This window comes from Felis catus, chromosome A1, assembly GCF_018350175.1.
Source record: "Felis catus isolate Fca126 chromosome A1, F.catus_Fca126_mat1.0, whole genome shotgun sequence".
Lineage (NCBI taxonomy): Eukaryota > Metazoa > Chordata > Mammalia > Carnivora > Felidae > Felis > Felis catus.
The window spans coordinates 105,878,638-105,906,230 of record NC_058368.1 but is presented as its reverse complement, the minus strand read 5'-3'; the positions used below and the strand labels follow the sequence as shown (position 1 = coordinate 105,906,230).

The 27,593-nt window shown below is 41.6% G+C and overlaps 1 protein-coding gene across 1 annotated transcript in view; it reads left to right on the top strand.

The window, feature by feature from the left end:
- Positions 1-6,272: 6,272 nt before the first annotated feature.
- Positions 6,273-27,593, top strand: part of FBN2 (fibrillin 2) — a 259,016-nt gene continuing 237,695 nt past the window's right edge. The window contains exons 1-5 of the mRNA XM_003980732.5: positions 6,273-6,657; positions 7,464-7,546; positions 12,370-12,468; positions 15,612-15,707; positions 24,118-24,213. Of these exons, the coding sequence (XP_003980781.2) occupies positions 6,404-6,657; positions 7,464-7,546; positions 12,370-12,468; positions 15,612-15,707; positions 24,118-24,213 (628 nt within the window). The 5' untranslated portion in view covers positions 6,273-6,403. The remainder of the gene's footprint in view (positions 6,658-7,463; positions 7,547-12,369; positions 12,469-15,611; positions 15,708-24,117; positions 24,214-27,593) is intronic.

Below are 27,593 nucleotides of genomic sequence, written 5' to 3'. Positions count from 1 at the left end.
GAAACTCTGGTTGTTGGTTTGTTTTTCATTCTATTTTCTCTTTGTGTTCAGTATTTTTAAAAAATATTTATTTATTTTTTAGAGAGAGAAAGAGACACAGACCATGAGCAGGGGATGGGCAGGGAAACACAGAATCCAAAGCAGGGTCCAGGCTCTGAGCTGTCAACACAGAACCTGATGTGAGGCTTGAACCCATAAGCCGCAGGATCATGACCACAAGCCGAAGTCGGACACTCAACTGACTGAGCCACCCAGGCACCCAGTGTTCAGTATTTTTTGATTGCTAGTGAGGGATGGGAGTACTGGCTTCCCACAAAACCTCTACTATACCACTTTGGCTGGGAGGGAGACTTGGGGAATGATAAAAGTCCTGACTCACTACTTGCTGGCTCCTCTAATACCAGTGGACAGGGCAGTTCATTACTGTTAGGTAGAAGTGGAAGTCCAGGTTTTCCATTGCACCATTGGGGGATGTCACAGAAAGTGGCTCATTATCTAAACGTCTCTGACACTACTATGGGAGAAGGGGAGGAATACCTTTCTATAGCCTGGTGAGGATGAAAGTTTAAACTCTCCACTTGGCCTTTGCTGATGCAGGGTGACCACATTTTTTTCTGTGATGTTTGGCTGGTTGTAGAGCAGTTATTGTCTATAAATTTTTTTTGTCTTGCTAGTGTATACTCTTCCTGACTTTTGGCAAGAAAGTGCAGGGTCTTCTTGGAGGCTTTTTTTTTTTTTTTTTTTTGTCTGTGCCAGTTGGGATTTCCAGGTCTCGAGCTTTTCCAGCACCTAGTCCAGGATATGAGGCAAAATGAAAACTCAAGGAACTCACGTCCATGTCACTCCTTAGGTCCTGGGGTCCAGCCAACCTGCTGTCTTCCTTCCACTGGTTAGAGTCTTCTTTTTCTTTTCCTACATACAATGTTCAGGATATTGAGCTAAGTATACTTAGCAAGAGGAATAGAGAAAAGTACATCTACTCCAACTTTTCAGAACCCTGCCTTTATTTGTCCCACAGTATTTTAAATCAAACCCCAGCATCCTATCATTTCATCTATAAAGAACTTAGTAAATACAGGAAAATATTAGTAGAAAATATAATATCATTGTCACATCCCTCTCAAATTGAAAATTAATCTTTAATATCTAATAATTAGCTTTCAATCCCCCAAAATTGTCTCAAAAATGTCATTTTATACCCTTGTTCAAATAAAAACCCCAGATAAGCTACAAGTTTTGCATTTGGTTGTTAGGCCAGAATAGTTCTCCTCTCTTTTCTCGATCTATGTCATTTATGTGAACAAAATTGGTCCTATGGTATTTCCTACATTCTAGATCTTGTTGACTCTATTCTTGCAGTATCGTTTAATATGTTTCACTACCCTCCACAGTTTCTAAAAACTGGTAGTTCAATGTGAAATTATGACTACATAACTCAGGTTACGTTTTCTGACAAAAATATTTTACAGGTGGTTCTTTGTCGCCTCGTATTGCATCTAAGACACATAATGTCTGTTTGTCCTGTTTTTTTGCAATTTAACAATTAACCAGTAGGTTTTGGTGGTAACAGCTTAAATCGTTAAAAAGTCCCCTCTTGACCGTTAACCTAATATAGAGTTTCTCAAATAAATTAATATTTGGGAGCAGATAATACTTTGTTATGGGGGACTATCTTGTGCATTAAATGATATTTAGCAGCATTCCTGGTATCTTTGACTCTCTTGCCCTCCCCCCATTTTGTTGTGACAATAAAAAATGTCTTCAGATATTGCCAAATATCCAGTGGGGAGAAAATGGACCCCCTTTCCCCACTGGTTGGAATGCCTGATGTAATGGTTTTAGCAACTATTGATAACTCTGGCTCAAGTCCATTATTTCATTACAGTTTGCAAAGTTGTGATTTTTCTAATTCTATCATTCCTGTATTTACAACTGTAATTTATTTTATTTTATTTTTAAGTTCATTTGAGAGTGTGTGTGAGCAGGGGAGGGGCGGGGAGAAAGAGAGAGAAAGAGAGAGAGAGAGAGAGAGGGAGGGAGGGAGAGAGGGAGAGAGAGAGAGAGAGAGAGAGAGAGAGAGAGAGAGAGAGAGAGAATCCCAAGCAGGCTTGGCACTGTCAGCATGGAGCACTACATGGGGCTCAAACCCATGAACCCTGAGATTGTGACTTGAGCCAAAATCAGGAGCCAGACACTTAATGGACTGAGCCACACAGGTACCCCTACAATTGTAATAATTTTTAAAGAAATACTTCTTTAAGTCTATCCAGCAAAATCAGGACACATGATTATTTTATTTATCAATATTTCTAGAATAATAAGCTGTGCCTAACAACCTCTAAAAGGGACCAATTTATTTTTTGTTTGGGATATCATTTGGAACTCAAATACTTACACATTTCATATATTTCAATCTTTTGTGGTCAGTTTTCTTTTTGATCCTCAAATTTTCCCATCTTTGGTTAGTGGGATTTTTTTCACGTTAGCTTCAGTTTCCTTTTGACATGATTGCCAAAGTGATAAATCCCTTGCTTTCAACTATGACAAGATAGATAGTCTAGATTTAACGTATCTTATGTACTTCCTGCCCCAAAACTGAAATCAGACTCTTAAGCAAGGAGCCCTCATTCCTTTAACTGGTGTTTAGGAACCATAATCTGGGCACAAAGGGTGTCTGTTATTATTGGGTTGTCACTCCTTCCAGGTCTTTTCAATGTGTAGGAACAGGAAATGCATATTTGGATAAAGATAAGTTCCAATTCATATTGGCATTTCATAATTCAATTTAAGCTTACAATGTCTGTATTTTTATTTCATATCTCCTTTCTCATGCTGAAATCATGATTTCTAATATTTTTCTCCCTCTTTTTCTCTTTCCTTCCCTCTCTCACATTACTACCATTGAATGCAGTTTCAGGCTTATTTTTAGTTCATTTCATCCTTAGATTGTATCATACTAAAGATGTACATTTCAAATATTATGTTAAAATATCACCTTAAATAATTATTTCCTCTAGTTATGCCACCAATGCGATAAATAGGTTCATTTTAGTTTGTTTTATATTTTTAGACACTGCTCTTTCTAAATTTAATTTTGCCTTTAAGTATATAAAATATGCATATTCCAAAGTTAGAACCATAAAACAAGGCACATTTACCAAGGTCTAGCTTCTATCATTGTCTCTTCTTCACTATCTTCTTCCTTCCTTAAGATAACATTTTTATTAGATTTGGTTTACACTTCTATTTTTAAAAATGCACCCATACCCACACTCACATACTATAAAGTAGCATAGAATACACACAGTAACCTGAATTTTGCTTTATTTATTTAATTTTGATAAAATATGCACAATATAAAACTTACCATTTTAATCATATTTAAGTATACAATTTAGTGGCATTAAGTACATTCACAATGTTGTGCAATCATTATCACAATTTTCAGAACATTTCATTACCCTAAGTAGAAATTCTGTACCCATTAAACAATAATTCCTCATTCTCTTCTCACTGCAACCCAGCCATTGATAACCTTTATTCTTTCTATCTCAATGGATTTACCTATTTCTATCTGTTCTTTGGTTTTTTTTCCCCACTGAATTGTATATTCCAGAGATAACTTCATAGGACTGTACAGAGATCCTCATTCATTTTTTTACAGCCATAGAGTAATTCATTGAATGGAACAAATTACACTCAGTTTCTTATTAATGGTAAATTTTTGTTTTTAATATTTTGCTATTACAAATAGTGCTGTAATGAACAGATGAGTGTATTCATCATTTCATTTTTTTTTGCCTGTAAATCTTTTAAATAGATTTCTAAAAGTGGTATTGTTGAGTCAAAGGATACATGGATATGCAATTTTAGAGCACTTGGATTTCATGTGACAGACAGAAATGAACCCTGAAGTCATATAAGTATTAACAAAAACCCATTTAGCAAGGTTGAATGTTTTAAAGAGTATGATTAAAACATGCCTTCAGCCAGGAGATACTTTATTTAGTTCCTTTAGTTGAAATGGTTTTGTTTGAAGCACAGTGCCTGACAAATACCTCTATTACTGTCTTTAGTTTCTTTGAATTTATACAAATTGGTGTCTCACATGAAATTATGTGACTCCTACCTATTTTTTGGCCTTAGGAGAATATTGTAAGTCAGACGCTTTGTCTGACTACATTTGGAAAATAGAGAAGGGAGTTATGCCAATTCTTAGAGAATTTTGGCTGCCAAATAGCACATCTGGGCAATTCAGGCCAGAAAGAAAAAAAAAAAAAAAAAAAAAAAAAGAAAAGAAATACACACACACACACACACACACACACACGCACGCACACATACACATCCAAGGCCCGAATAATCCAGACATTGGTCTCTTGCACTGTTTCCTAAACTGTGCTTGGATCGTCAGCCTTAGTTTTTAGGGATGTTTGATTTTTAACCATGCAGTGCCATGGATTGAGAGATGACTAGGGCTTTACAGAGACCTCAGGAAATCAGGGCCACAAAGGAAGACCCCAGAGGCGGATGAATGCAGAGGCAGTTCTAAGAGTTCAGAGGGCAGGTCGCCAGCCTGTAAGCACCAATCGCTAGGGCTTAATCATTAATGAGTCCAAGCCGAAACCAAGGGTTTGCCCCAAGACCCATTTCCCAGCTCTGCGTCCAACGCCCCCTCCCCCCCCCCCCCCCCCCCCCCCGCCAGCTCAGGGTCTCTAACTCCTCTCTGGCTGCAACTCCCGGCAAAGCTCTGCCAGGGGTCACTCCCGAGCACACCCCCTGCGCGGACTCCCCAGGACCGCGGCGCCGGCACGCAGCCGAGGCCCCCCGCGGCCACGTGAGCTCCCTCTTGGAGGTGGAGGGCACATTTCAATCTGGAAACGCCCAGCCCCTTTGCGGGTCCCACAGACTGACGCCGCTCCTGGTGGGGAGGTGGGGGTAGGAGGGCGATGGGGAGGGCCCGGCCTCCTCTGATTGAGGTTGCAGCCAAGTTCCGCGCAAGTCTCTATTCCTGCTTGGCTTCGAATCCCCCCACCCCGGGTATGGGTCTAGGAGTACCCGTTCTCCTCCTCAACCCTGTGGCCTCTGCCCGACACGGGGAAGTTCAGCTGCGGGTCTAGCCCAGCCAAGCGCCTTTAGAGACCCTCGTCCCTGGTCCGCCGCCCGGCAAGGGCGGAGGGGGAGGGGAAGGGGCTGCTGCCTCCTTTCCCAAATCCGGTCCCTAACCGCCCCCTCCCCCGTCGTCTGCTCGCTTTGTACAGTCAAAACAGAGCTAGCGGCCAATTGAGGGGGACGGGAAGCAAAGCCGACTAGCGCCTCGCCCCCTCCAGCCGGCCCCCAGGCCCCCGGCCCCCCCTCCCCTTTCCCACTTCTCTCCTCGCTCTAACCTCGCCCCCATCCCCCGCTCATTTCCTCTCGCACCCGGGCTCGCCAATCCCTCCTTCCAAGCCCCTCTTCCAGCCCCGGCCTTCCTCTCCGGCTTGCCCCCCCCCCCCCCCGTTCTCCCCAATCTCAGTCCTCTCCCCTCCCTTCATCCTACCCCCTTCCTTCCTCTTCCCCTCCCCCAGCCCCTAGCTCCCCTTGTTCCTCCCCACCCGTTCGCCCCTTAACTCTGTCTCCGCCCACTGTGCGTCGGCCCCTGGGTCGGGGCTGCGCTCCACGTGTGGACGGTTGCGCTCCAGCCCCCACTGACAGCCGCCGCCCGCCGGCCCGCCCCACGCCCCGCCGGGCCTCAAAACCCCGCGCCGCACCCTCGCCCGCCGCATCTTCCCCGGCCTCCAGCCTCCTGCCCTCTCTCTCACCGGCGGCTCGCCCTGGCCCCGCACACCTCAGCTCGGCTCCTCAGCCGCCGCCGGCGCGTCGCTGCCCCGCGGGACTCCAGGCGAGCCGGGAGGAGACCCTCTTCCGTGGGGGGCGACTTTTGTTTGCTTGCCGGCTTCTTTCTGGTGACTTTTGCAGCTTTGCAAGATCTGTTCCCGGAGCGCACGGGAATCCGCCGCGGCGCTGCGTGCAGGCCTTTTTTTTTCTTTTGAGGTCCGCTTTCTTTGTAACTTTACGCCGAGGCTGCTCGGGTTACTTTTGTAATTTCCCGCCCCCACCCGCTGGCGGTCCTGGAGTCGCTCGGGGCCGTGGCCCGGGGGATGCAACGTGGACCGCGCAGGGCTGCCGGCTGTACCGTCGCCGCGCCTCGCCGCCCGCTGCGCTAGAGCCCGCGCCCCGGCGTCAGCCAGGGGGCCGGCGCTCGCTCCGGGGCTCCCGCTAGAGCAGGGAGCCCGAGCCCCGGGGAGTCTCGGGAGCCGACGGAGGGCTTTGTAGACCCTGACTTTTTTTCAGGCCGCACAGATTTTTGTCTCCCAGCACTCCCTGTCCGCGGACCACGGTCCGCGCGCTCTCGGCGCCCGCGATGGGGAGACGGCGGCGGCTGTGTCTGCAGCCCTATTTCGTGTGGCTGGGTTGCGTGGCGCTCTGGGCGCAGGGCACGGCTGGCCAGCCCCAGCCTCCGCCGCCCAAGCCGCCCCGGCCCCAGCCGCCCCCGCAACAGGTCCGGCCCGCGGCGGCGGGCTCCGAAGGCGGGTTCGCGGTGCCTGAGTACCGCGAGGAGGGCGCCGCGGCGGCCAGCCGCGTCCGCAGACGAGGACAGCAGGACGTGCTCCGAGGGTAGGTGGGCAGGAGGCACTGGTGGGGGGACCCTTGCCTTGGCAGCTTTCCATCCCACCCCTCCCTCAGCCTAGTTCTGGCGGCTCAAGCCGCGGCCCCCTCCACCAGAATCCCGAGGACTCCCAGGAGCGCCTCCCCCTTTTCCTCCGCAGCTCAGTGGGCAAAAAGCCCTCCCTAGGGGGTTGGGTCGGAGGCCCCCGGGTGCGGATGGTAGAGCGCGCGCAGTGACCGCGGTGCGGGAACAGGTTCCAAATGTGGGGCTGGAGGCGGGCTTGAGTCCACTGGGCGTCGGGGCTGGTGGAGCCTGCCAGCACCCCACCGTCGGGGGCGCCGCTCCCGAGCCTTTTGTTTGAGGACCAGTTCGGGGCTTAGGGTTCAGTCTAATCAAACTCCAGCGCTTCAGCTTCCGACGCGCCTTCCTGGACACGTCGGGGCCGCAGGAACAGTGGATGGAGGAGGGACGGATTTGGGGACGAGGGCAAGGATTTTTGAAAACAGAGGGATCCCTTTGTTCTCTGTATCCGGAGGCTAGAGTAGTAGCAAATGACATGTTTCTAAGTTTCTTTTCGCCCTTTGGGAAGGCAATACGGGAGAGCAGACGAAAAGCAAGGTTTAGACGTTTCCGACCCTCCCCTGTTCCAGCCCATGTACTTCCCTGCCTGCGCCCCAAGCCCCAAGAATGTGAAGTGTAGTTTTGGTTTGTTTGTTGTCCCGAAATCCTCTCACTCAGGGTTTTGCTTGGGAAAACCGCTAATGTGTTACCGTACCCTTCCCTCCATGTGTGTGACCTCGCTTGTCCATCGCAGGCCCAACGTGTGCGGATCCAGGTTCCACTCCTACTGTTGCCCTGGGTGGAAGACGCTTCCTGGAGGAAACCAGTGCATTGTCCGTGAGTGCCTGATGGGGATTGCAGCCTGGGCAGCGCGGTCGGCCCCCTGTCAGGGCCCAGCTTTTGCATTGAGTCATTGGGGGCACACAGTTGCTTTTAGAATCCAGTGGCCACAAAGCAGTGGTAATTAGGACGCGGCCCCATTCGAGTGTTGAGGAAGAAGCAGCCGGTTTACATCAGTTTAGGCTCCACTTCTAGGCTCTGTTGAAGGGCAATAATGATAAAGGTTTCAGAGATACTTGGAAGTTTTATCTTTCTGTGTCTATTAATACAAACTGAAGGGGGAGTACAGCAATTCCCTAGATAACTCAAAACCACTTTTTCCTAAAAGAGTCCAGATAAGACCACAATGTGATTATGTAAATTATCTGGCTTTTGACTGCATGAGGTTTAGGACTTTTGAAGATCAAGCTTGCTTAGGCCTTTGTACAAAACCACTTTATTATCTCTGGTTTCATCTCAACAGCCACATAACATAGATATGAAAGGAACTCTCTCAGGGATTTAGAGTTGACCCAGGTCAACAAAATTTTTAAAAGAACTCTTCCCAAATGGTTTGAGGTTGTTTTTTTTTTTTCCCCTGAAGATATTTAAATTTAGGATTTTCAGGCTCCATATCTGTCTCCTAGAGTACAGTAGGTTTTTCAAAGTATGAGGCGTAGAACTTCAAAAGTTCTGCATCTCTGGCCTTAAAATTTTTATTATTTTATTTAGTTTTCGAAGAGTATATGTAGCTTTCCTAAATTCTAATTGGAGAAGTCATTAGTTATCAACCTCACCGTGATGGGCCATAGGATGTCTTATTTCACATTCCTGTGAATTTGTGAGTTGAAGTGTGACTGGCCTTCCTCTGTGTATTTATCTAGCAGAGTCACATTTGTCTTGTCCGGAGGAGAGCCAGGTATCATAGACAGCACATTCATTTAGAGCCAATCTTGACTTTAGATTGACCTTCATGTTCTCCAGGGAAAAGATAATTATGCAACTGTGAACAGAGAAAACGGGCAAGCCTCACTAGCCAAGGGATAATAAGGATGTAGTGGCATCTCTGACTCTATATTTATTGGTTTTGTGGGTTTGAGATAGACCCTTAATGTAATGTTGTTTCAGTTTTTTAAAAAGGAATGAAATCTCAAGTGTTGTGAAGACTTGTTTCTTAAAACTTTTTCTACTCTAAAAATCCCACAATCTCCAGTTGGGAGGCAAAAATGGGAAATAATGACTGTTCTTTAAAGTGATTCATAAATATTTTACATAAACCCTCTGATTATAAGCCTTTACTTTATTCAAAAGGAAGAAAGGGTACCGCATTCTTTTTTCTCCAATGCAGAAATCATCTATGTGAGGCATTTATGGAGGGTGTATTTACTCTTTCAGGCCAGTAGGGCATAATCATGCCTGCTTTAAACTTAACATGGTTCCTAGAATCCTAAAGCAGCTAATGTCACTCACCACACACCTGCCATACTAGCTGGGATGACTTAGGCATTGCGGAAAGTCTGACTCACTAAATGTAATGAATGTGACTGCCATTATTGAGTTGGAGAGCAGCCGAGAAGAAGGGATCGGTTTATGGTATGTGTTGAAAATCTGTAAAGTCAGATTTTATTGGATTGGTGTGGAATGGGAATTCCAGAGAACAGATCCTTCCAGAATATTTGTGGTAGAAATATATATGTACATGGATATATTGTGCATATATATGTACATGTATGTATATATGTGTGTGTGTATATATATATATATATATGTATATATATGTAGCCCTCTGAATGTTGGCTTTAAATACTTTTAGTTTTTCAGTAATGTTGTGCTTTTTACTTGTTTAGAAAAACCACTTTGGAAATCTCAGAACAACAGTGACATTGTAGCCTGCATTTCTACTACTTGAAATATTTGGGTGTTTATGAAATACAATGGAAGTTACATGTATCATAAATCTCTAGAAAGCATAAACTTTGAAGTTATCCTTAAATCTCCAAAAATGTGTATAGCACATATATCAAGAGTTCTCTACAAAAATATCAGCGCATTAAAAAAATAACTCAAACACCCAAGACTATGAAATAGTGCACAGGGGCGCCTGGGTGGCTCAGTCGGTTAAGCGGCCGACTTGGGCTCAGGTCATGATCTCGCGGTCCGTGAGTTCGAGCCCTGCATCGGGCTCTGTGCTGACAGCTCAGAGCCTGGAGCCTGTTTCAAATTCTGTGTCTCCCTCTCTCTGACCCTCCCCTGTTCATGCTCTGTCTCTGTCTCAAAAATAAATAAATGTTAAAAAAAAAATTGAAATAGTGCACAAAGTAGAGGAAGAATGTAATGCCTTTATATTCTGTTGTAGAGATCTGACTTAAATTTTGAATTTTAATACTTTACATTAAATTTAGTAGTTCAATTATTTTTGGCTTTTAAAATGATAATATGTGAAGATAATAACCAAACTAAAACCATCATAAAGTCAAAGTCGGGAATTTTCATTCTAGGATTTCCTGGTGATGATAAGTTATTTATTGCATTTATTGAATTTCTGTCATTTAGCAAAAGGCAAGCTCTGAGGCAACTTAGAAAAAGCGATAAGTAAAATACCAATAGAATGCATGCACCAAAGATTATTTTTTTCATACATTTATACAACAGAATTCTTTCTTTACAGACAACATTAAAATGATTACCGTCTAGAATTTTAATCTGTTTGGCCTTCACCAGGCTTCATGAAGAGGCAAAGATAATAAAAGAAAAATGTATTTCTCAAACTGCTGCAAACCTGATGCATTTTGATTTGAGTCTCTGTGCTTGTTGTCAGCGTTCTTAGTTGTGACCTGCAAAGATCACTGAAGTACTTCTGAACTTCCCAATATTGTTTCCAAAGGAATGGAATTGACTCTCTCACTTTTCATTGATTTGGTTTTATTTTAATCTTGTTAGAACTTGAAGCAGTGGGAAAGTTTATTGGTTTACTTATTGTGAAATTTTGCTGTGAAGGGCATTTTGATCAGTAGAATGGGAGGGAGTTGGCCTGAAGTCATAGCCTTTGAACCTGAAAAGACATCAGATCCCTCCAGTATAAGCTCTGTTTTCTTTTACCAAGAAGAAAACAAAACCCAGAGAAGCTGTGTGTTTTTTTCTAAGTTTACAGTGGGTCCACGGTAGCACAAGAGCTCCACATCAGACCTCTGGCGTACTGTGTATTCTTCACTGTGCTGCGTACCTTCTCCCAGCATCTGTAAAATCCTAACAACTATGTCCTCTTGCCCTCTCCTTTTGGTGTTTCTGGGTCTCATGGTTTTCATGACTGTGGGAGGGATAGACAGTTTGGTGAGGGAAATCTTAATTTGAGATGAGCATGAGGAGAAAGGGCCTACATGCTTTCCCTTCTCACTGGCTCACAGCTATAGAGCACACACCTGTGGTCATAACAGAGATCTGCTGTCTGAGGATGACCGGTCTTCCTCCATGAGACCTTCCTCGGGTTTAGGACCTGGGTATTCGCACTTTGTAGATCACCTAAGCCTAAACTCAATGCCAGCTTGCTGGGGATAGGGGGCTTTGACATAAAATATTATTTTAGTGAATATGTGTCGCTGGAAAATTATTGGTGATCAGAAACTGTAGCACATTTTAGAAATTAACGGTCCACTCTATGACAGGAACCATGTTCTTGCCTAACAGTCTTCACACTGTGATCTATGACATTTTCACTTATAAGTACTACTGATGGAGATGCTGGTCATATTATGTGGATGTCAAGAGGCAATTTGGAGAAGGAAAACAATTACTGAGTTAGCTTGCTTCTGTGGAGCACGCCATTTACATTATTGCGGGTCTTAGATCTTTTTGAAAATTGTGAGACCCCTGTCTAGCAAAAGACACATATGCACATCTGCGTAAATGTTTATAGCTAGTTTGAAGACATTCCCAGACTCTCCTCTTCTTGTCTTCATGCATCTACTCATGGAGCATTAAAGTACATAGACTTTGTGCACAAAGAAAGAATTCAGATGTAGATATGGAGATAAATGAACTGACTAAACATGGGAGAGCCTTCCCATTTGAAAGCACTCTGCTGACGATTTTGAGGATCCGTGGTATGTGCTGTGTCAGTGAGCCTAACATTCTTTGCTGTGATGACCCTCATACCTTGGAGGTCACAACCGCAGGAGGCTTTGACTCTCCCTCCATCAAAATGTCGCAGCAGCTTTTCTGAGCAGCAGGAATAGGCCACGTTGTGGTGGTAGCATGAGGGAAGAAAGGCTGGAGGAAGGAGAGAGGGAATTATTAAGGAGAACAAAGATTGATGATGGGGCAGGTCAGATACCAGCTGGGAAGGAATGTGCACAGAACCCCTGGGGCTTGGCCAAGTGGTTAGGGCTCAGAGTCTCTGGCTCCACCCATTTTGTATTTTCTATGTCTTGTGAAGATCTTTTCCAGAGTGGGCTGTGTTTCCTGAGGTATGTGGGACCTCTGGGTTTCCTCAGTCCTCCCAGCTTCTAGGACCAAGACTGTTGTCTTGTGGTAAATTCTGTGTATAAACACTCTGCCTTGAATGGGAAACATGACCCGTATTGATGGGAGAATTAACGGGCTATGGAACTTGAAATAGTGCCATTTATTTGCACATTATTGTAAGGATACTTATGAGACTAAGTCTCATGTCTACAATGGGTAGTTTTGTTACATATCTGAAATTAGTCATTATGTATCCCATGGTTGTTGTTGTTTTTATCTTAGCTTTTCAGGTTTAGTGTTGTTAACTGTAGCTTTCTGGTTTTGTAAACTGTGGATTATTACCTAATTGTTCCTCTCCTTCCCTATTGTGCTTTCCACAGCAATTTGTAGAAATAGTTGTGGAGATGGATTTTGTTCCCGTCCTAACATGTGTACCTGTTCCAGCGGCCAAATATCACCAACCTGTGGATCAAAATCAAGTATGTTTCTTAGATGTGACCTTACTTATTGCATTATTTGGAAACTTCTGAGTGAACGCAAAATGTCTTTTTCAACAAGGGTATAAGTCTCTGATTATTTTCCTTACTAACTATATCTGTATTTGTCTTTGGAGTGAAAAATCTTCGGTGGCTTAATTATTGTCACCAAAAACTAAGAAGGAGTAGGGTCATGATGTTTATTAAGCAAAATGCTTTAATTCTGGTCCAGAAGCTACACATCTATGTTATAAAAGTACCTGGATTCAGTGGAGAAGTTCTTTATAATTAGGACTTGTTGGGGAGCCTGGGTGCCTCAGTCAGTTAAGTGTCTGACTTCAGCTCAGGTCGTGATCTCGGAACTCGTGGGTTCGAGTCCCCGTGTCAGGCTCTGTGCTGACAGCTCGGAGCCTGGAGCCTGCTTCTGATTCTGTTTTTCCCTTTCTCTGCCCCTCCCCCACTCACTCTCTTTCTCTCTCTCAAAAGTAAATAAACATTTAAAAAATTTTTTTTAAAAAATGAATAAGAACTATAACTTACTGGGTTTTTACTATGTGCCTGGTACTGTTTTATGTTTTTGACGATCGCATGTTATTTAATCCTCACATAAAAAGAACTATGAGGTAATATTATGACCCCATTTTACAGAGAAAGAAGATGGGTGCATTTGAGTTAAGTAACTTGCCCAGGGTAACATAGATTTGAATCCACGTGTTCTGATGCCTAAACCTGTAGGCATTTGCAAACCCTATGCTCTGTTTATTGCCTATTGTGTAATCCTGTGGTTCATGTCCTGTTCTGTAGGTTAACTAATCGGGAAAGGTAACTGACAAAATACTGTGTACTGACATGATGCTTTATGTTTATTAACTTGCTCTGCTTTACACATATGAACCAGCAACCCTGAAAGATCACAACAATAGACTAACATTGTGTTATTCATGACCTAGCTAAGAATTGTCGGGTCTTCAAGCATAATCTTTTAGGCCAGTGTTTAAGGTAATATTCTAACAGAGTAGGAGCAGATACTCTTTATTTAATTGCTCAGTAATTGAATAAAATTTTAAACTTGCCTCAAGCCAGAGTGACGTTTCATTTTTAACATTTCTCTCTCCACGTTTTCCCTAAGAAGACATGCAAGAGAATCTGTCTGACTCAGATATTGAAGATTCAAGATTTCTATGACAGATGTCATTGTCTTCTGATGAAACTTCTGAGTAGAACTTTAGTTTCATTTTCTTTGAAAATAATCCGTCATTTTCTCAGCTTTTTAAAGCTCTCGTTCACAGTTCATCCAGGCTTTCTCTGACCACCCTGATTAGCAGATTTCCTCCATTGCTTTCCAGAACCTCCCTTATCTGAACGCCTGGAAGATATTCTTGCCCATATCTTCATTGTCTTGTCTTAGTTTTCCCGCAACAAACAAACAAACAAACAAACCCAATCCTGGAGAAATTTTACAATTCAACTTTTTAATTCTCTGCCTGGGCAACAAAACATTCACAGGCCTACCCTCATTTTATGGCATATAATTCCAGAGGGCATCCATGAATTTCTGTGGCCTTGAGTAATAACTCTATTTTCATCAGGAAATATTCTCTCTTTTCCAGTCCCCACCCTGCTCCACTTCCTAAGGCATTTAGCACCATTACTGACTCTCTTTATGAAATGCTCTTTTCCCTTCACTAGTGCAATATCAATGGCCACAGTGTTCCTTTATTATTATTATTATTATTATTATTATTATTATTATTATTATTTTAGTCTCCTGTCCGTGTCCTCTTCATTAGACTTCCTTTCAGAGTTCAGCATTGTCAACAGTCTGGTCTCCCTGGGTGAACTCATTTGCATATATGCCTTCAACTACTACCAATATGTTGCTAACTCATAGTGATGATCTCCAGAATATATCCTTCCATTGAGCCTCATATTCGCCTGTTCCGTTTCCTATTTCACATCTCCATGATGCTTAGTAAACTTCTGAAAGTTGGTAGCATGAAATTTGATTCATTGTTGCCCACAGTCTACTTCCGGTTTCTCTTGCCTCAGCAAATGGCGCTGCCATCCACCCAGTGCTTGAGCAACTGTTTCTCTTCGCTTTCTCTCTCTTTCTCTCATGTCATATCAGCTCTTTCAACAAGACCTGTGAGTTCTCTTGGGAAACATCTCAAATACATCTTCTCCTTTGCATCACCACTGAGAGCCTATGGTTTAGCGCCCCACATCTCTCAGAGGGACTACTGCAGTAACCTTCCGAGGGCTTCTCTGGCTTCTGCTCTTGCTCTCTTCAAATCTCTTCTGTGCAGAGCAGCTTGAGGAATCCTTTAAAAATACAGATTGCATCACTTTACTGTCTGATTTAAATCCTTTCAATGACTTCTGTTGCATTTGGGATATAATGCAAAACCTTCAATGGCGAAGGAGGCCTTGCATTATCTGGCTGGCCTCTGGATGCCTCTCCACGATCTCTTCTCAGCCTGACTCTTTATAATCATGTAACCCTTTCAGTTCTTCAAACAGAAGAACTTTTCCATCTGAGAGTATTTCAGTTTTCTGATTCCTCTCCCTGTGAGGTTCCTCGCTGGTACTTCTCATGCCTGGCTCATTCTCATTCTTTAGAACTCAGTTTAAGTGTTGCATCAGAATGGTTCTTGTCTCACTTCTGTCTAGGTTCCTTTTTGACTCCAGGCTCTTCCTTTTCGTGACACAATTTCCTTTGGAGAACCTGTCACAACCTATGATGGCTTTGTGGCATTTGTTGACTTGTGTTTTGTCCGTCTATGGGAATGGTAGCTTCATGAGAGTGGATAGTAAGTCTTTCATTACAGTGGGGTGCTGAGCACATAGGGCAGGCACTCAGCCCCTGCATTCCAAATGGATACACAAGTGCTTCCCACATTCTGGAAACTACACTACTAGTCATCATATATTGATTGACGGTGAAAGTGTGATATGTTTTAAAGTCATGGTGAGTAATGTAACACATATGCTCATGTGTGTACTTACACAAATAAAGATGTATTTGTGTCATAGTGCTTCTGTAGAATATATTTGCCATTGAATTGGGATTTAGTATACTTTTATAACTCACAGACACTGTAATTATAGTGATTGATAGTTTTATACTTTTTTGCTGTTCCTTGCAGTTCAGCAGTGCAACGTTAGATGCCTGAATGGAGGGACCTGTGCTGATGACCATTGCCAGTGCCAGAAGGGATATATTGGAACTTACTGTGGACAACGTAAGGAACATTGGCATAGACTTCATTTATTAGCAGTCATTTGATTCAGTGGGTATTTCATACTAAGCCATAATTTAAGGGGGTGTGAAGCCTATGATCATTAAAAAAATAATTTTATTTAGTAAGCCATCCCTTACACTTAAATTTCCAATTTGTATCATATGAGATTTGTTTCTCTTTAAACTGTTTGTGTTTTAGAGTACTGATGTTGAGTACCACCCTTACTTTATCAGATTTGACATATATCACAAGTTAGTACTCACTTGCTTTTTTAAAAATCTAGCTCCATAAAAGATGAATACCAAACTAAAGAAATGGTAAAGATTGTTGCGATTTCTCTCTCTCTCTCTTTAGGATACCCCAAAATGAACCCTAGGAGAGCCAATCTTACAAACTGTTTTTGCTCGTATATGTTTAATGATACAATACGGTAGTGCAGGGCTATGAAATGATTTTTTAAAAATGCGATGTCATTGTGAAAGAGGGAGCTTTAATCCAGTAAAGATCTTCTCTTCACTGTCTGGAGAATATTCTGCACTAATTAGATAACCTTTTAACAGAAATGTAGGTATTGTAGCTCTTGGATAATAACATATCACTTGAAGTTTGTGTTTCCCAAATGGTGGGACTCTTACTAGAATCCCCATATTTTAAAGTATGGATGAGTAAAAGAACACAACGTCAAACATCATTGAATCATAAATAGTAACAAGGCCCCTTTTCATGTGGATTTCATCAGATGCAGAGACTCTGTTTGCTGTTGATCTTTGAGACCTCCCTAAGAATTTTTCATCAGCATTTTACTATCTGTCTGTCTGTCTGTCTATCTATCTATCTATCTATCTATCTATCTAAGAGAGAGTGCATGCACAAGGAGGGAGAGGAGCAAAGGGAGAGAGAGAGAATCTTAAGCACAAGGCTCGATCTCAGAACCCTGGGATCATGACCTGAGCCCATATCAAGAGTTGGGCACTTAACTGACTGAGCCACTCATGCTCCCCTGTCATCAATCCTTTCAATATAGAAAAACGAAACGGTAGAAGTGCAAGAGTATCTACCTTGCTTAAGCTAATCTTATTTTACTTTTGTTAGAGCTTCAAAAGATTTAAAAAGTTGTTTTCACTATGTATGAAGCATAAAATTTACTATTTTATCCATTTTTTCAAAAGTTTATTTATTTGTTTTTGAGGGGAGGTGGGGTTGCAGAGAGAAAGAATTCCAAGCAGGCTCCCTGCTGTCCCAAGTACAGAGCCCGACATAGGGCGCGATCTCATGAACCTTGAGATCATAACCTGAGCCAAAATGAAGACACTTAACCAACTGAGCCACCCAGGCGCCCCTGTTTTAACCATTTTTAAGTGTACAGTTGAGTAGGATTGAGTACATTCACAACTGTTTTGTAATCATCACCACCATCCATCTTCAGAACTTTGTTTTTGAGGTACACGAGTAAAACTGTACTCATTAAACACTGACCCCCCCCCCATTTCTCCCTCACCCTGTCTCCTGGCAACCACCATTGTGCTTTCTGTGTATGTACATTTGACTGACTGTCAATACCTCAAGTAAGTGGAATCACACGGTACTTGTCCTTTTGTAACGAGCTTATTTTGCTTAGCATAACGTGTTCAAGTTTCCTCCGTGTTAGAACATGGGTTAGAATTTCCTTCATCTTTAAGGCTGGTGAACATTCCACTGTATGTATCGACCATCTTTTGTTTTTGTCTATTCGTCCATGAACGGACACTTGAGGTTCTGCTGTCTTTTGGCCGTTGTGGCTATAGGTGCACAAACATCCCCTTGAGTCCCTGCTCTCCGTTCTTTTGAGTGCATACCTAGAAGTAGAATTTGTGGCTCATATGCTGATTCTCTTTTTGATTGGAAGAGCTGCCTTACTGTTTTGTTAGTGGCTGCACTGTTTTACCTTCCCACCAGCAGCGTACAAAGATTCTAATTTCTCCACCTTCTCACCAACACTTTGGCTTTTTGTTTGCGTGTGTGAGTGTGAGTGAGATAGTTATCCTACTGGGTGTGAAGTGGTATCTTCTTGTGATTGTAGTTATTTTTAGGTCTGCCTCCCATTTAGGGTAATACAGCTTTCTATTTACAAATGCTATGAAGTTTTCTTTTAAAATAATTTAATATAAGTAGGTGAATCAACTTGAAGAAAAATACTTTGTTCAGGTCAGGAGTCGGCCATCATTTTCGGTAAAGGCCAGATAATATTTTAAACTTTGTGGTCTTTCTCACAACTACTTAGCTCTTCTATTACGGTGAAAGAATGACCATAAACCATATGTAAATGAAAGAATTTGGCTGTGTTTCAGCAAAGCTTTATTTTTGGACACAGAAATTTGAATTTTATACCATTTCCATGTGTCACAAAAATATTACTGTTCTTTTGATTCTTCAACCATAGAAAAATGTTAAAACCTTTCTTGACTCATGGGCAGTACAAAAACAGGTTGTGGGCCAGATCTGACCTGTGGGCTGTAGTTTACAGATCCCTTTTGTAGGTGGCTTTCAGGTATGGCTACAGATGTTAAGATAATCTGAGATTGACAAGTTTGGGAAGTGGAGCATTAAGGAATTTGAGAGAATACACTGCACTGAGGCCACTTTACTTGTGGGAATAAGAGATGCCAGTTTAGCAACTTTTTTGGGCAGGAGCAGGAAATAGCTGGACAACAGTGGAACAGAAATCGTAGCAAAGTTTCTTTTTTCATGGATGATTTTTTTTTCTACATTTTCTTCATACATTTAGGTAGTTTCTAAATTTTATACAATGGACCCCAGTTTATAACCACTAAAAGAAACCTTTTATGAACATAATATTATAAGGAGGCTGATTTATACCTTTTTCGTACCTATACAGAAATGTTAGGAGATCTGATTGTATTCCTGTTTTATAGAGTTGAGTAGTAAGGGAGTAAAATTATCCTTCAAACTCAGCCTTTTGGTCTATAGGGGAGAATGATGATTGCTTTACAATTATAGGGGGGAAGAGCCTGCCTCTACTGTTCTTTCAGAGTATTTACTCAGATCTATTATGAAACTAGCTGCTTTCAGCCTGAATTTAGCTGATACATCTGTCTGGGTATATGTGTGTGTGTGTGTGTGTGTGTGTGTGTGTGTGTGTGTGTGTGTGTGTGTATTTTCCTGAAGGTTCTGCAGAAAGAGTGTGTTAGTGTGTCCTTTCCCTGTTCTTCACAGAAATTGAAAGCAAAGGGATGGAAAGTAGTTTCTCTTCCTACAGGAGGCACTTTTATGTTCTTCTGTCTCTGTGCCAAATCCTACCAATGTCCCCACATTTTTCATTTAGGGGAAAGGGAAAAGCACTGGGTCAGAAGAGCAGCATATATGAGGGGCGCCTCGGTGGCTCAGTCGGTTAAGTGTCCGACTGGCTCAGGTCATGATCTCACAGTTCGTGAGTTCAAGCCCCGCGTTGGACTCTGTGCTGACAGCTCGGAGCCTGGAGCCTGCTTTGGATTCTGTGTCTCCCTCTCTCTCTGCCCCTCTCCCACTCACACTCTGTCTCTTTCTCAAGAAGTAAATATTAAAAAAAATTAAAAAAAATAAAAACATTAAAAAATTAAAAAAAAAGAACAGCATATATGAAAATTTGTTCTCTGAATATCTCTTGAGGCAAAACTATCCTTGCACAGTACTTAGGGTTCATAGGACACATGATGCAGGCAAATCATGGAACCAGAAAAATTCATTCACAGCAAGTAAGAAGGTGGCAAGGTGTGACATCAGCTCAAAACATGGTGTAAGGAAGCCACTTCCTAAGTTGTCTGACAGAGAGAGAGAGAATTACAGTATTGAGAGTAAGGAAGCAGGTGTAAAAACTCTCAGCCTGTGAATCCAGAAAAGTCCTGGAAATATGTTTGCTAAAATGAAGATTATAAAAACATGTAAACTGCTTAGCTGCCTTCCCAGAAATGTGGACAGTCTTCCTTAGAAAGCACTCATTCATTTCATTCAGCAGTGTTTATTGAGTCACTCCTGGGAGCTCCATGCTGTGCAAGGTGTTGGGAGTAGATCCGTAAGCAAAAGGTCCCATTTTAGGTCAGTGGGAAAAGGGTTCCAGGCAGAAGGAGAAGCAGTTTCACAGGATGTTTGGTGCAAACAGACTTTGCGTATTTTGGAGACCATGAAAGAAGACCCATGTGGCTAAAGAGAGGAGAGGAGGTAAGGGTAGGAGGTGAGTTTTGAGATGGTGGTAGAGGGCCTTATACCCCAAGAAAAGAAATTTGGAGTCATTGAGGCAGTTTGAGCAGTGGAATGATATGATCTGATTAACTTAGAAGCATCATTCTGGCTATTGTGTTGGAACTGGGTTGTAGAAAGAGTGAGAGAGAAAATGAAAGGCCAGTTAGCAGCCAGGGTAGTGGTGCCCATGCTCAGTGCTGGTGTAATTGAGGATGTGATAAGTGCTTGCCTTGAGCTTGTATTTGGAAGTAGAATCTGTGGAAGGAAGTGTGTGCTGACGGTCTGAGCATGCGGTGGGCGGGGGGGGGGTGGGGGGGGGCAGTGTGGTGGTTGGTGGTGGTGGAGAAAAACAAAAAGCAAAGACCTCTGATGACAACTGGAGGTTTGGGTGGAGCTCCAGAATGTGAATGGTAGTGTCATTTTCTGAAATGGGAAATAGCCAGGGAGTGGGTTAGGTGGGGCTGCAAATATGGAATAGCAAGGATTTTGTTTTGCATTTGATAATTGAAGGAGTCCCTTCCACCTCCAATTGGAAAGATGTTTGAGCTAAGATCTTAGGAGAGAGCTTAGGGAAATATGAACTTGGGAGCACAAGACTGAATTTTTATATAGATAATAGGTTAATTATAGGCCGTGATAAAGATCCCTAGGAAGTTGCTGTGGATAGTATGTAGCATGTATTTTTCTCCACTGCCTTTTGCTGTATATCCCACAGCAGGTGTAAGCATTGTTTTTCTTCCTGGGTGGTCAGCATTCTTTCCATGGCGGAAATTTAGGCATATTCACGTTTCTTTCCAACTCCAGTTGAAGTGTAAATTTGCATTTCCATTATATTTTGTCACAAGAAAAACTACTTTATAAAATAACTTTCAGGGCACCTGGCTGGCTCAGTTAGAAGGTCATGCAACTCTTGATCTCGGGGTCATGAGTTTGAGCCCCATGTTGGGTGTGGAGATGACTTAAATGAATAAAAGTTAAAAAAATGAAATAATTTTTATCCTAACTCATTCTTAAGGAAAATAACTTCTTTTGTTTATTTTTTTGTTCCACTTTTACATGCACTGCCTGCTTCTCTTCTGTTGCTGTTGTTCCTCAGTGTAAACTTTGGATTCTGTAGAGCGTGTCTTATTTTTCATAAAATACCCTGTAGAATAAAAGAGAAGGAGAATTAAAGTTTGTAGAACACCCTCAATGTGCAGCTACTGTGCACTTTGTTTTATACACTATTTTATTTAATTTGCGGGGCCCTCTAAGCTAGGCACAATTAATTCACTTTTTCCGCAGAATCAGAAAGATGATTTGATTAGGGTGTGCTCATCTGTTCACTGTGGCATTCTGCCTTCCAAAATAGTGGAAAAAAGACTGCAAAACTTTCATGTATTGCAGGATTTTTTTTTTGTATCTGAGGTACATCAACTTCTACATTAGATAAAGGGGATACAAAGGCAAGCAAACTGGTCTCTGTTGTGGAAGGAGCTAACTCTCATGCGAAAACTGGAAATGTCAGCCAGTAGCTGTACGAGTGGGTCTCATCCTCTTTGTTCATGGGAACCCTTTACATTTAAGAAAAAAAAAATTATTGAGGATCTCGAAGATCTTTTGTTTAAGTAGGTTACATCTGCGGATATTTTTGCCCTGTTAAAAATTAAAATAGAGAAATCTGTAAAAAAATTAAAGTATTTACAATAACGAACCATATTGTATGGTGACCTGAATTTTCTAGGAACAATAAATATGTTTTCCCCACTGAGAAACACAAACAAAACACACACACACACACACACACACACACACACACACACACACACACACAATGAGAAGACAGACATTATGAGTATAGCCTAAACAGGTTACACTAGGTTTCATCTGTAGTGGACGAGTTCTTTCCAGGAGAAAGTCCAGGATTATCTAGCCTTCTTCTTCTACCTGGGATTTGGAAGTGTTTTTTTGGAAAACCCTGAGGGAAGCTCTTCCTTCACTTAACACAGGGATAAATCCTGAGTGTCTCCCATGAATGTTTTCTCCCCAGTCACCTTAAAGCCTAGCATGTGTCTCATGAGGGAACATGTCAGGAAAAGTGGTTTCCATTTTCGTTTCTTACAGCTTGCTGATGTTTCAGGCAGTTTTCTCACACCGTAATTCATTACATTAGACAAGGGCCACCTTTTTGCAGTGTACCTTTGTAGCAGTGGAGATCTTCAAACACTGGCAGTTGTTTCTGTGGAGTTAAACACTACTGAGCGTTCTAGGATAGGTTTTTGTTTTCTTCCACATTCCTGTCCATCCCCATCTTTCTCATACTTCTCATGACCTTTATTTCCTTTATCCTTCGTATTTCTTCACCTAATTGATTGCCTAACCCATATTTCCAGACAGTAATGAGTAGGAAGTGCTATGCAGAACTCCGCTTGGGACAAGGGAAGAAGCCGAAAGGTGTAGTTCTTACACAGGCCTAATTGTGCCGATGGACGTAGACTACTTCCTGCCTTTGAGCAAAGCCTGCTGTAGACAAAGAATCTTAAAGCTATTAGCACAGTGGTGCTTTAAGATGAAGACATCTTTTGTTTCAGAGTATGTTCTGGTTTTGTACTGTCAGCAGAACAGAAGCCACTTGGAGTAGTGTGGATGAAAATAGGTAAACCAGCTGAACGTTCCCGGTAAGGAAATAGCAACGTTATTGCATATTTAGATATCAGTTTATTTATTGAGCTTCCCTTTTTTGATATGTACTTCATTTGAAGGGCACATAGATGTGCTTTGCCCCCTCACTTTGCTTTAATGTCTTAAGTTCTGTTTTTTGAGCATGAGTCACAGAATGCAGTCCTTTTCATCTATGAGGACATTGTTGATATTCAACAAAGTGGGTGGGTTGACCGACAAGCTCTTAGTATTTTTTCTTGGAGAAGGCATGATTCTTAGATTCAGCTGCTGTCAGGAGAATTAGTAGGGATACTTGTTTTTCAGGGAATCTGCAGAATGGTTTCCTTTTTGTGGTCCTGGCTGCTGAGGGTGGTGCAGTGGGGGAGGGGAGTGGCTCAGGGTCAGTTCTGGCTCCCTGGGGCCCACAGAGGCTGAATTGAATCCTGGTTTCCCTGGTCCCAAGTGGAAAGGAGTGAAAGAGTGCAGGCTGCCTGTGTGTGTCATAAAAATTTTGGACCGTGGGTTAATTTTTTAATAAAAATATTTATTATATTGACACAGAGAGGTTTTCCCTTCTTAGCTTTTATATCCTCTACGTGCTGTCTACAGATTCCAGATTCATTATTTCTTTTGGTGTTTCATTCCTGAATTGATGGTATTTCCCTCTCACTTTTCATGTTACATTTGCCCTTTTCTTATTGACTACCCCCACCCTGTCTTTTTAGGAGGGGCTTTTTTTCTTTTCTGATTTTTCCTTCTCTGTGTTGCCATATCCTCTTTATTTTTCCATGTCACATGCCTCCCCCTTTTCTCTCTCTCTTTCTGCTACCTGTTGTCTGCCCCCTTTTTCCTGCATTTCCCCATATTTTAATCACCTCCTTACCTGTTATGTTCGATTATGGGGCTAATAGAACTAAAATAGACGATGATATAGTCATACTCTGATAGTATGAACATTTGAGCCAGCTAATTTTTGTGATTCTGATTAAAAAAAAAACAAAAAACAGAAAAACTTTTACCGAACCTGTGCCTAACAGTGTGACTTAAATTGATTGTGTAGGCTTTTGTCTCAATATACGTCATATATATTTACTTAAATGGGTGATGTGAGCTGTAGCTTGTTTGAGAGGTGAGATCCATTATAGGTTTAATCTCCACCAAATATTATACAGATGACCCTTGAACAACATGGATCTTGGGTGGGGGATGTCAACCCCCCCTGCAGTTGAAAGTCTAAGTATGTAACTTTTGAATTCCCAGAAACCTAACTGCTAATAGTTAATGGGAAGCCTTACTGATCACGTAAACATTCGATTAGCACATATTTTGTATGTTACATGTATTATATGCTATATTCTTAAAGTATGCTATAGGAAAGAAAATGTTATTAAGGAAATCCCAAGGAAGAGAAAATACATTTACAGTCCTGTACCGTATTTATCGAAAAATCTTTGCATCGGAGTGGACCAGTGCAGCTCAGGCCTGTGCTCTTCAGAGGTCAACTGTACTTGGAGATTTACTGTTTAATGAGCTTCTTGCTGTGTTTTGTGTGCAGCCGTCTGTGAAAACGGATGTCAGAATGGTGGACGCTGCATTGGACCCAACCGCTGTGCTTGTGTTTATGGATTCACTGGTCCGCAGTGTGAAAGAGGTAAGAAAAGGGAAGTGAGAACCTCCTTTTGGAGGAGCCTCTTTTGCTGTAACAACATGTAATTTTTTGTTATCCAATGAGAATTTTTCTAAGGAAATAATACTTTTATTCGTCATTGACTATGTCTAGAACTTGAGATGTAAGATTATGAGACATAACTAACAACAGCTGAAGAATGTCAGTTTTCTCCATCAGAGTGACCTCCGTTTGGGAGGCCAGTGGAAGTTCTGTTGGGCAGGAGAAAAGGAGTGGAGGAATGACTGGTCAGTAGGCATCCAGCATTGTCTGCTTTATCATGTGAACGGTCAGACAAGCCCATGTGAAACCAGTTTACCATAATATGAATAGCACTTAAACTCATGACCTATAGACTGCTGAAAATCTCCAGGGCCGATGCCCTAAATGAACTATTAAATGGCCTCTTGGTAGCAAATGGGTGCGAGTGGCATGTCAAAGATGTTTAATCTTATAAAATGTGATAAATAACTAACACTGAACTATATGAGTAAAAATAAGCTTAAACTGAAAGCAGTATTGCATAATCACTCATAATGACATACATCCTCTGTTTCCCCAGGCATTGTCATAGCATCCCAACTTGTAGAGCACTTTCTTTGTTGCAGAACGCTAGAGTATCTGAAGCTATGTCATTGAAGTATTACAGATAAATAGTGGTTGACCATTTATATATAGAGAGAGACTTTAAACTGCAAATAAGCCTTATATTTAGAAATGTATACTCATTACCCTGACGAAAACTGTATCATAGTATTTGGATTAAATCTTGAGAAGAAACTGAGAAACGATTCCTACAGCGAAGTTTGAAAAGTAAGATATATGCAGCCATTTAGCATACACTGGTATGTGTGTACATATTGCCATATTTATATTATTCTTGAAGTAATTGAGATTTCTTGGGACTGAAGTACATTCCACAAATGACAGAGTTTATAGATATACTTAGGATAAATTTAAACGTCTTTCCCATATGCTTTTATTTTGGGAAAAAGAATTAATTGTGAAATGTTAGCATAAAAAGGTAAGTTGTTGAGAATGGAATGATACAAATTTCCTACATAATGTTAAGTTTATTTAAATACTATAGCATGGGTAATAGTTCAGTTTAAATTTTCAAACATAATTATAATTGGTGGAATGATGTTCATTTTTCTGGAAGTCATGCAACTTTGGCAGTTCTTTCATCCTAGGCAGATTTCAAGTTCAGTTCCTAATTGGCGAAGGAATTGGGCAGTTTCAAGTCAGAGGCTTCCAGGCATTACATCATTATTCTCAACAGTTATTCATTCATTAGATTTGTTAGTCCTTACTAAATTTATGGGAATCCAATAAAGACTTGCATATATTTCACATGTACAGTAGCATGTTTTCAGAAGAAATTACAAAATTAATTAGTTAATGAATGGACCTAAAGGATACTTTTTAAAACATGAATTTGTTTCTTAAAATTTTTTTTAACGTTTATTTTTGAGAGAGAGAGAGAGAGAGAGAGAGAGAGAGAGAGAGAGGACGTGCTTGTGTGCATGCAAGCGGGGGAGGGACAGAGAGAGGGAGACACAGGATCTGAAGAAGGCTTCAGGCTCTGAGCTGTCAGCCCAGAACCCGACGCAGGGCTCGAACCCACAAATTGTGAGATCATGACCTGAACCAAAGTCAGATGCTCAACTGACTGAGCCACCCAGGTGCCCCCAACTTTTTTCCTTCTTTTAATTTTTTTAATGTTTAAAAACATGGGTTTGTTTCTTAAAAATCTTTTTAGTTACTACCCTTTGGGTGAAATTCTAAAACTTCATTCCTTTTAAAAAAAAAAACTTAGCAATTTCCGTTCTTGTGTTGCAAATATGAATTTACGTGCTTTTAGAAGATATTTTCTGGAATATTTAAATGTGTAATAGCTAATCTCACTAAAAGTAGAGTTCATGATTTTTCTTAGGAAGCATTGTCTACACAAATACAAAAGGAATAATTTATTTATGTTGAGCTTAGTGAATAGGGGCAAGTGCCCTGTAAACATTTGTAGTTTGTATTGTCTTTTTCAATTACGGAGTTTCAAAATATATGTTCTTTGTTCTCTTAAAAGAAAAAAAAAGACTTTTATAAAATGAGGGATCTTTTTCCTCCTTAATGTAGGATGCATATAATTTTCCTTTAAATTGACATCTGGGAATCAGTTGTATGATAAAACACGGCTGCTTTTCCAGCTATCTGGGCTTCTGGCAGACTGGTTTCTGGACTGGAGACAGAGACTGAGTGGTAACTGAGTGGCTGGCATGATTATGGCATTTAACTTGAGTCGTTGTGGTGGGTTAGTGGAACCTCTTTGGAGTTCTTTTCTCCCTCTTGCTGATATGGACAATGATCATTTTTATATTTAGCATTAAAGAGTTCTTAGGGCCACTGCTGATTGTAGAAGGCAGACAACCCAGCTGTGTCCAAGGCACATGAAGGGACTCCATTCTTTTTGGCTTGTCTCTTCAAACGGATGGCATTTGAAAAAAGATAAATATTGCACTTTATGTATACCTGAGAATACACAGAAATGGAATTAGCATCATATATCAAGACCTGGTGCTTTTTTTCCCCCTAACATTTATAATGTACCTTCTTATTTATCAGTAGAAACTTGAAGGGGGCAGGCAGGCAAGAAATGAACTTACCTAAGGGATTTCTGGACAAGATATGGTGATTACTTGATTACAAATGCAGCCAGCCCAAAGTCCCTGTTTCACTTTCTTTGACTTAAATGATTGCTGACATCTTGGATTTTCCTTAAGGCTTATAAAAGGAACATCTGTTAGAAGTATATTATAGACTCTTCTAAATTATCCATAAATTACTACAACACACTTTTTTTTTGTCACGTAAACATGACTTTCTTTAAAAAGTAGATACATTTGGTGAAACTTCAAATATTCTTATATTTACTGACATTTCCTCTAAAATGTACACTTTTCAGTAAATCCTCCTTCAAAAAGGATTGGGGATTTACTTTTTAATATATTGATGTTTTTAAGAAAAAATTCACTTGTGAATCTGAAACTCCTTTTTAGAAAGGTGAGATCAAGTTGCAAATGTTAAAGTTTATAAAATGTAAACTTTGAAGCCTTTGTGCAAAGTGAAATATGGATGGATTTCACTTTAGGATAACTTTCATAAAATCATCCAGTTGTAGGACCTAATACATGATCTCAGTATCTAAAAGCATGTAGAGGGGGCGCCTGGGTGGCGCAGTCGGTTAAGCGTCCGACTTCAGCCAGGTCACGATCTCGCGGTCCGTGAGTTCGAGCCCCGCGTCGGGCTCTGGGCTGATGGCTCGGAGCCTGGAGCCTGTTTCCGATTCTGTGTCTCCCTCTCTCTCTCTG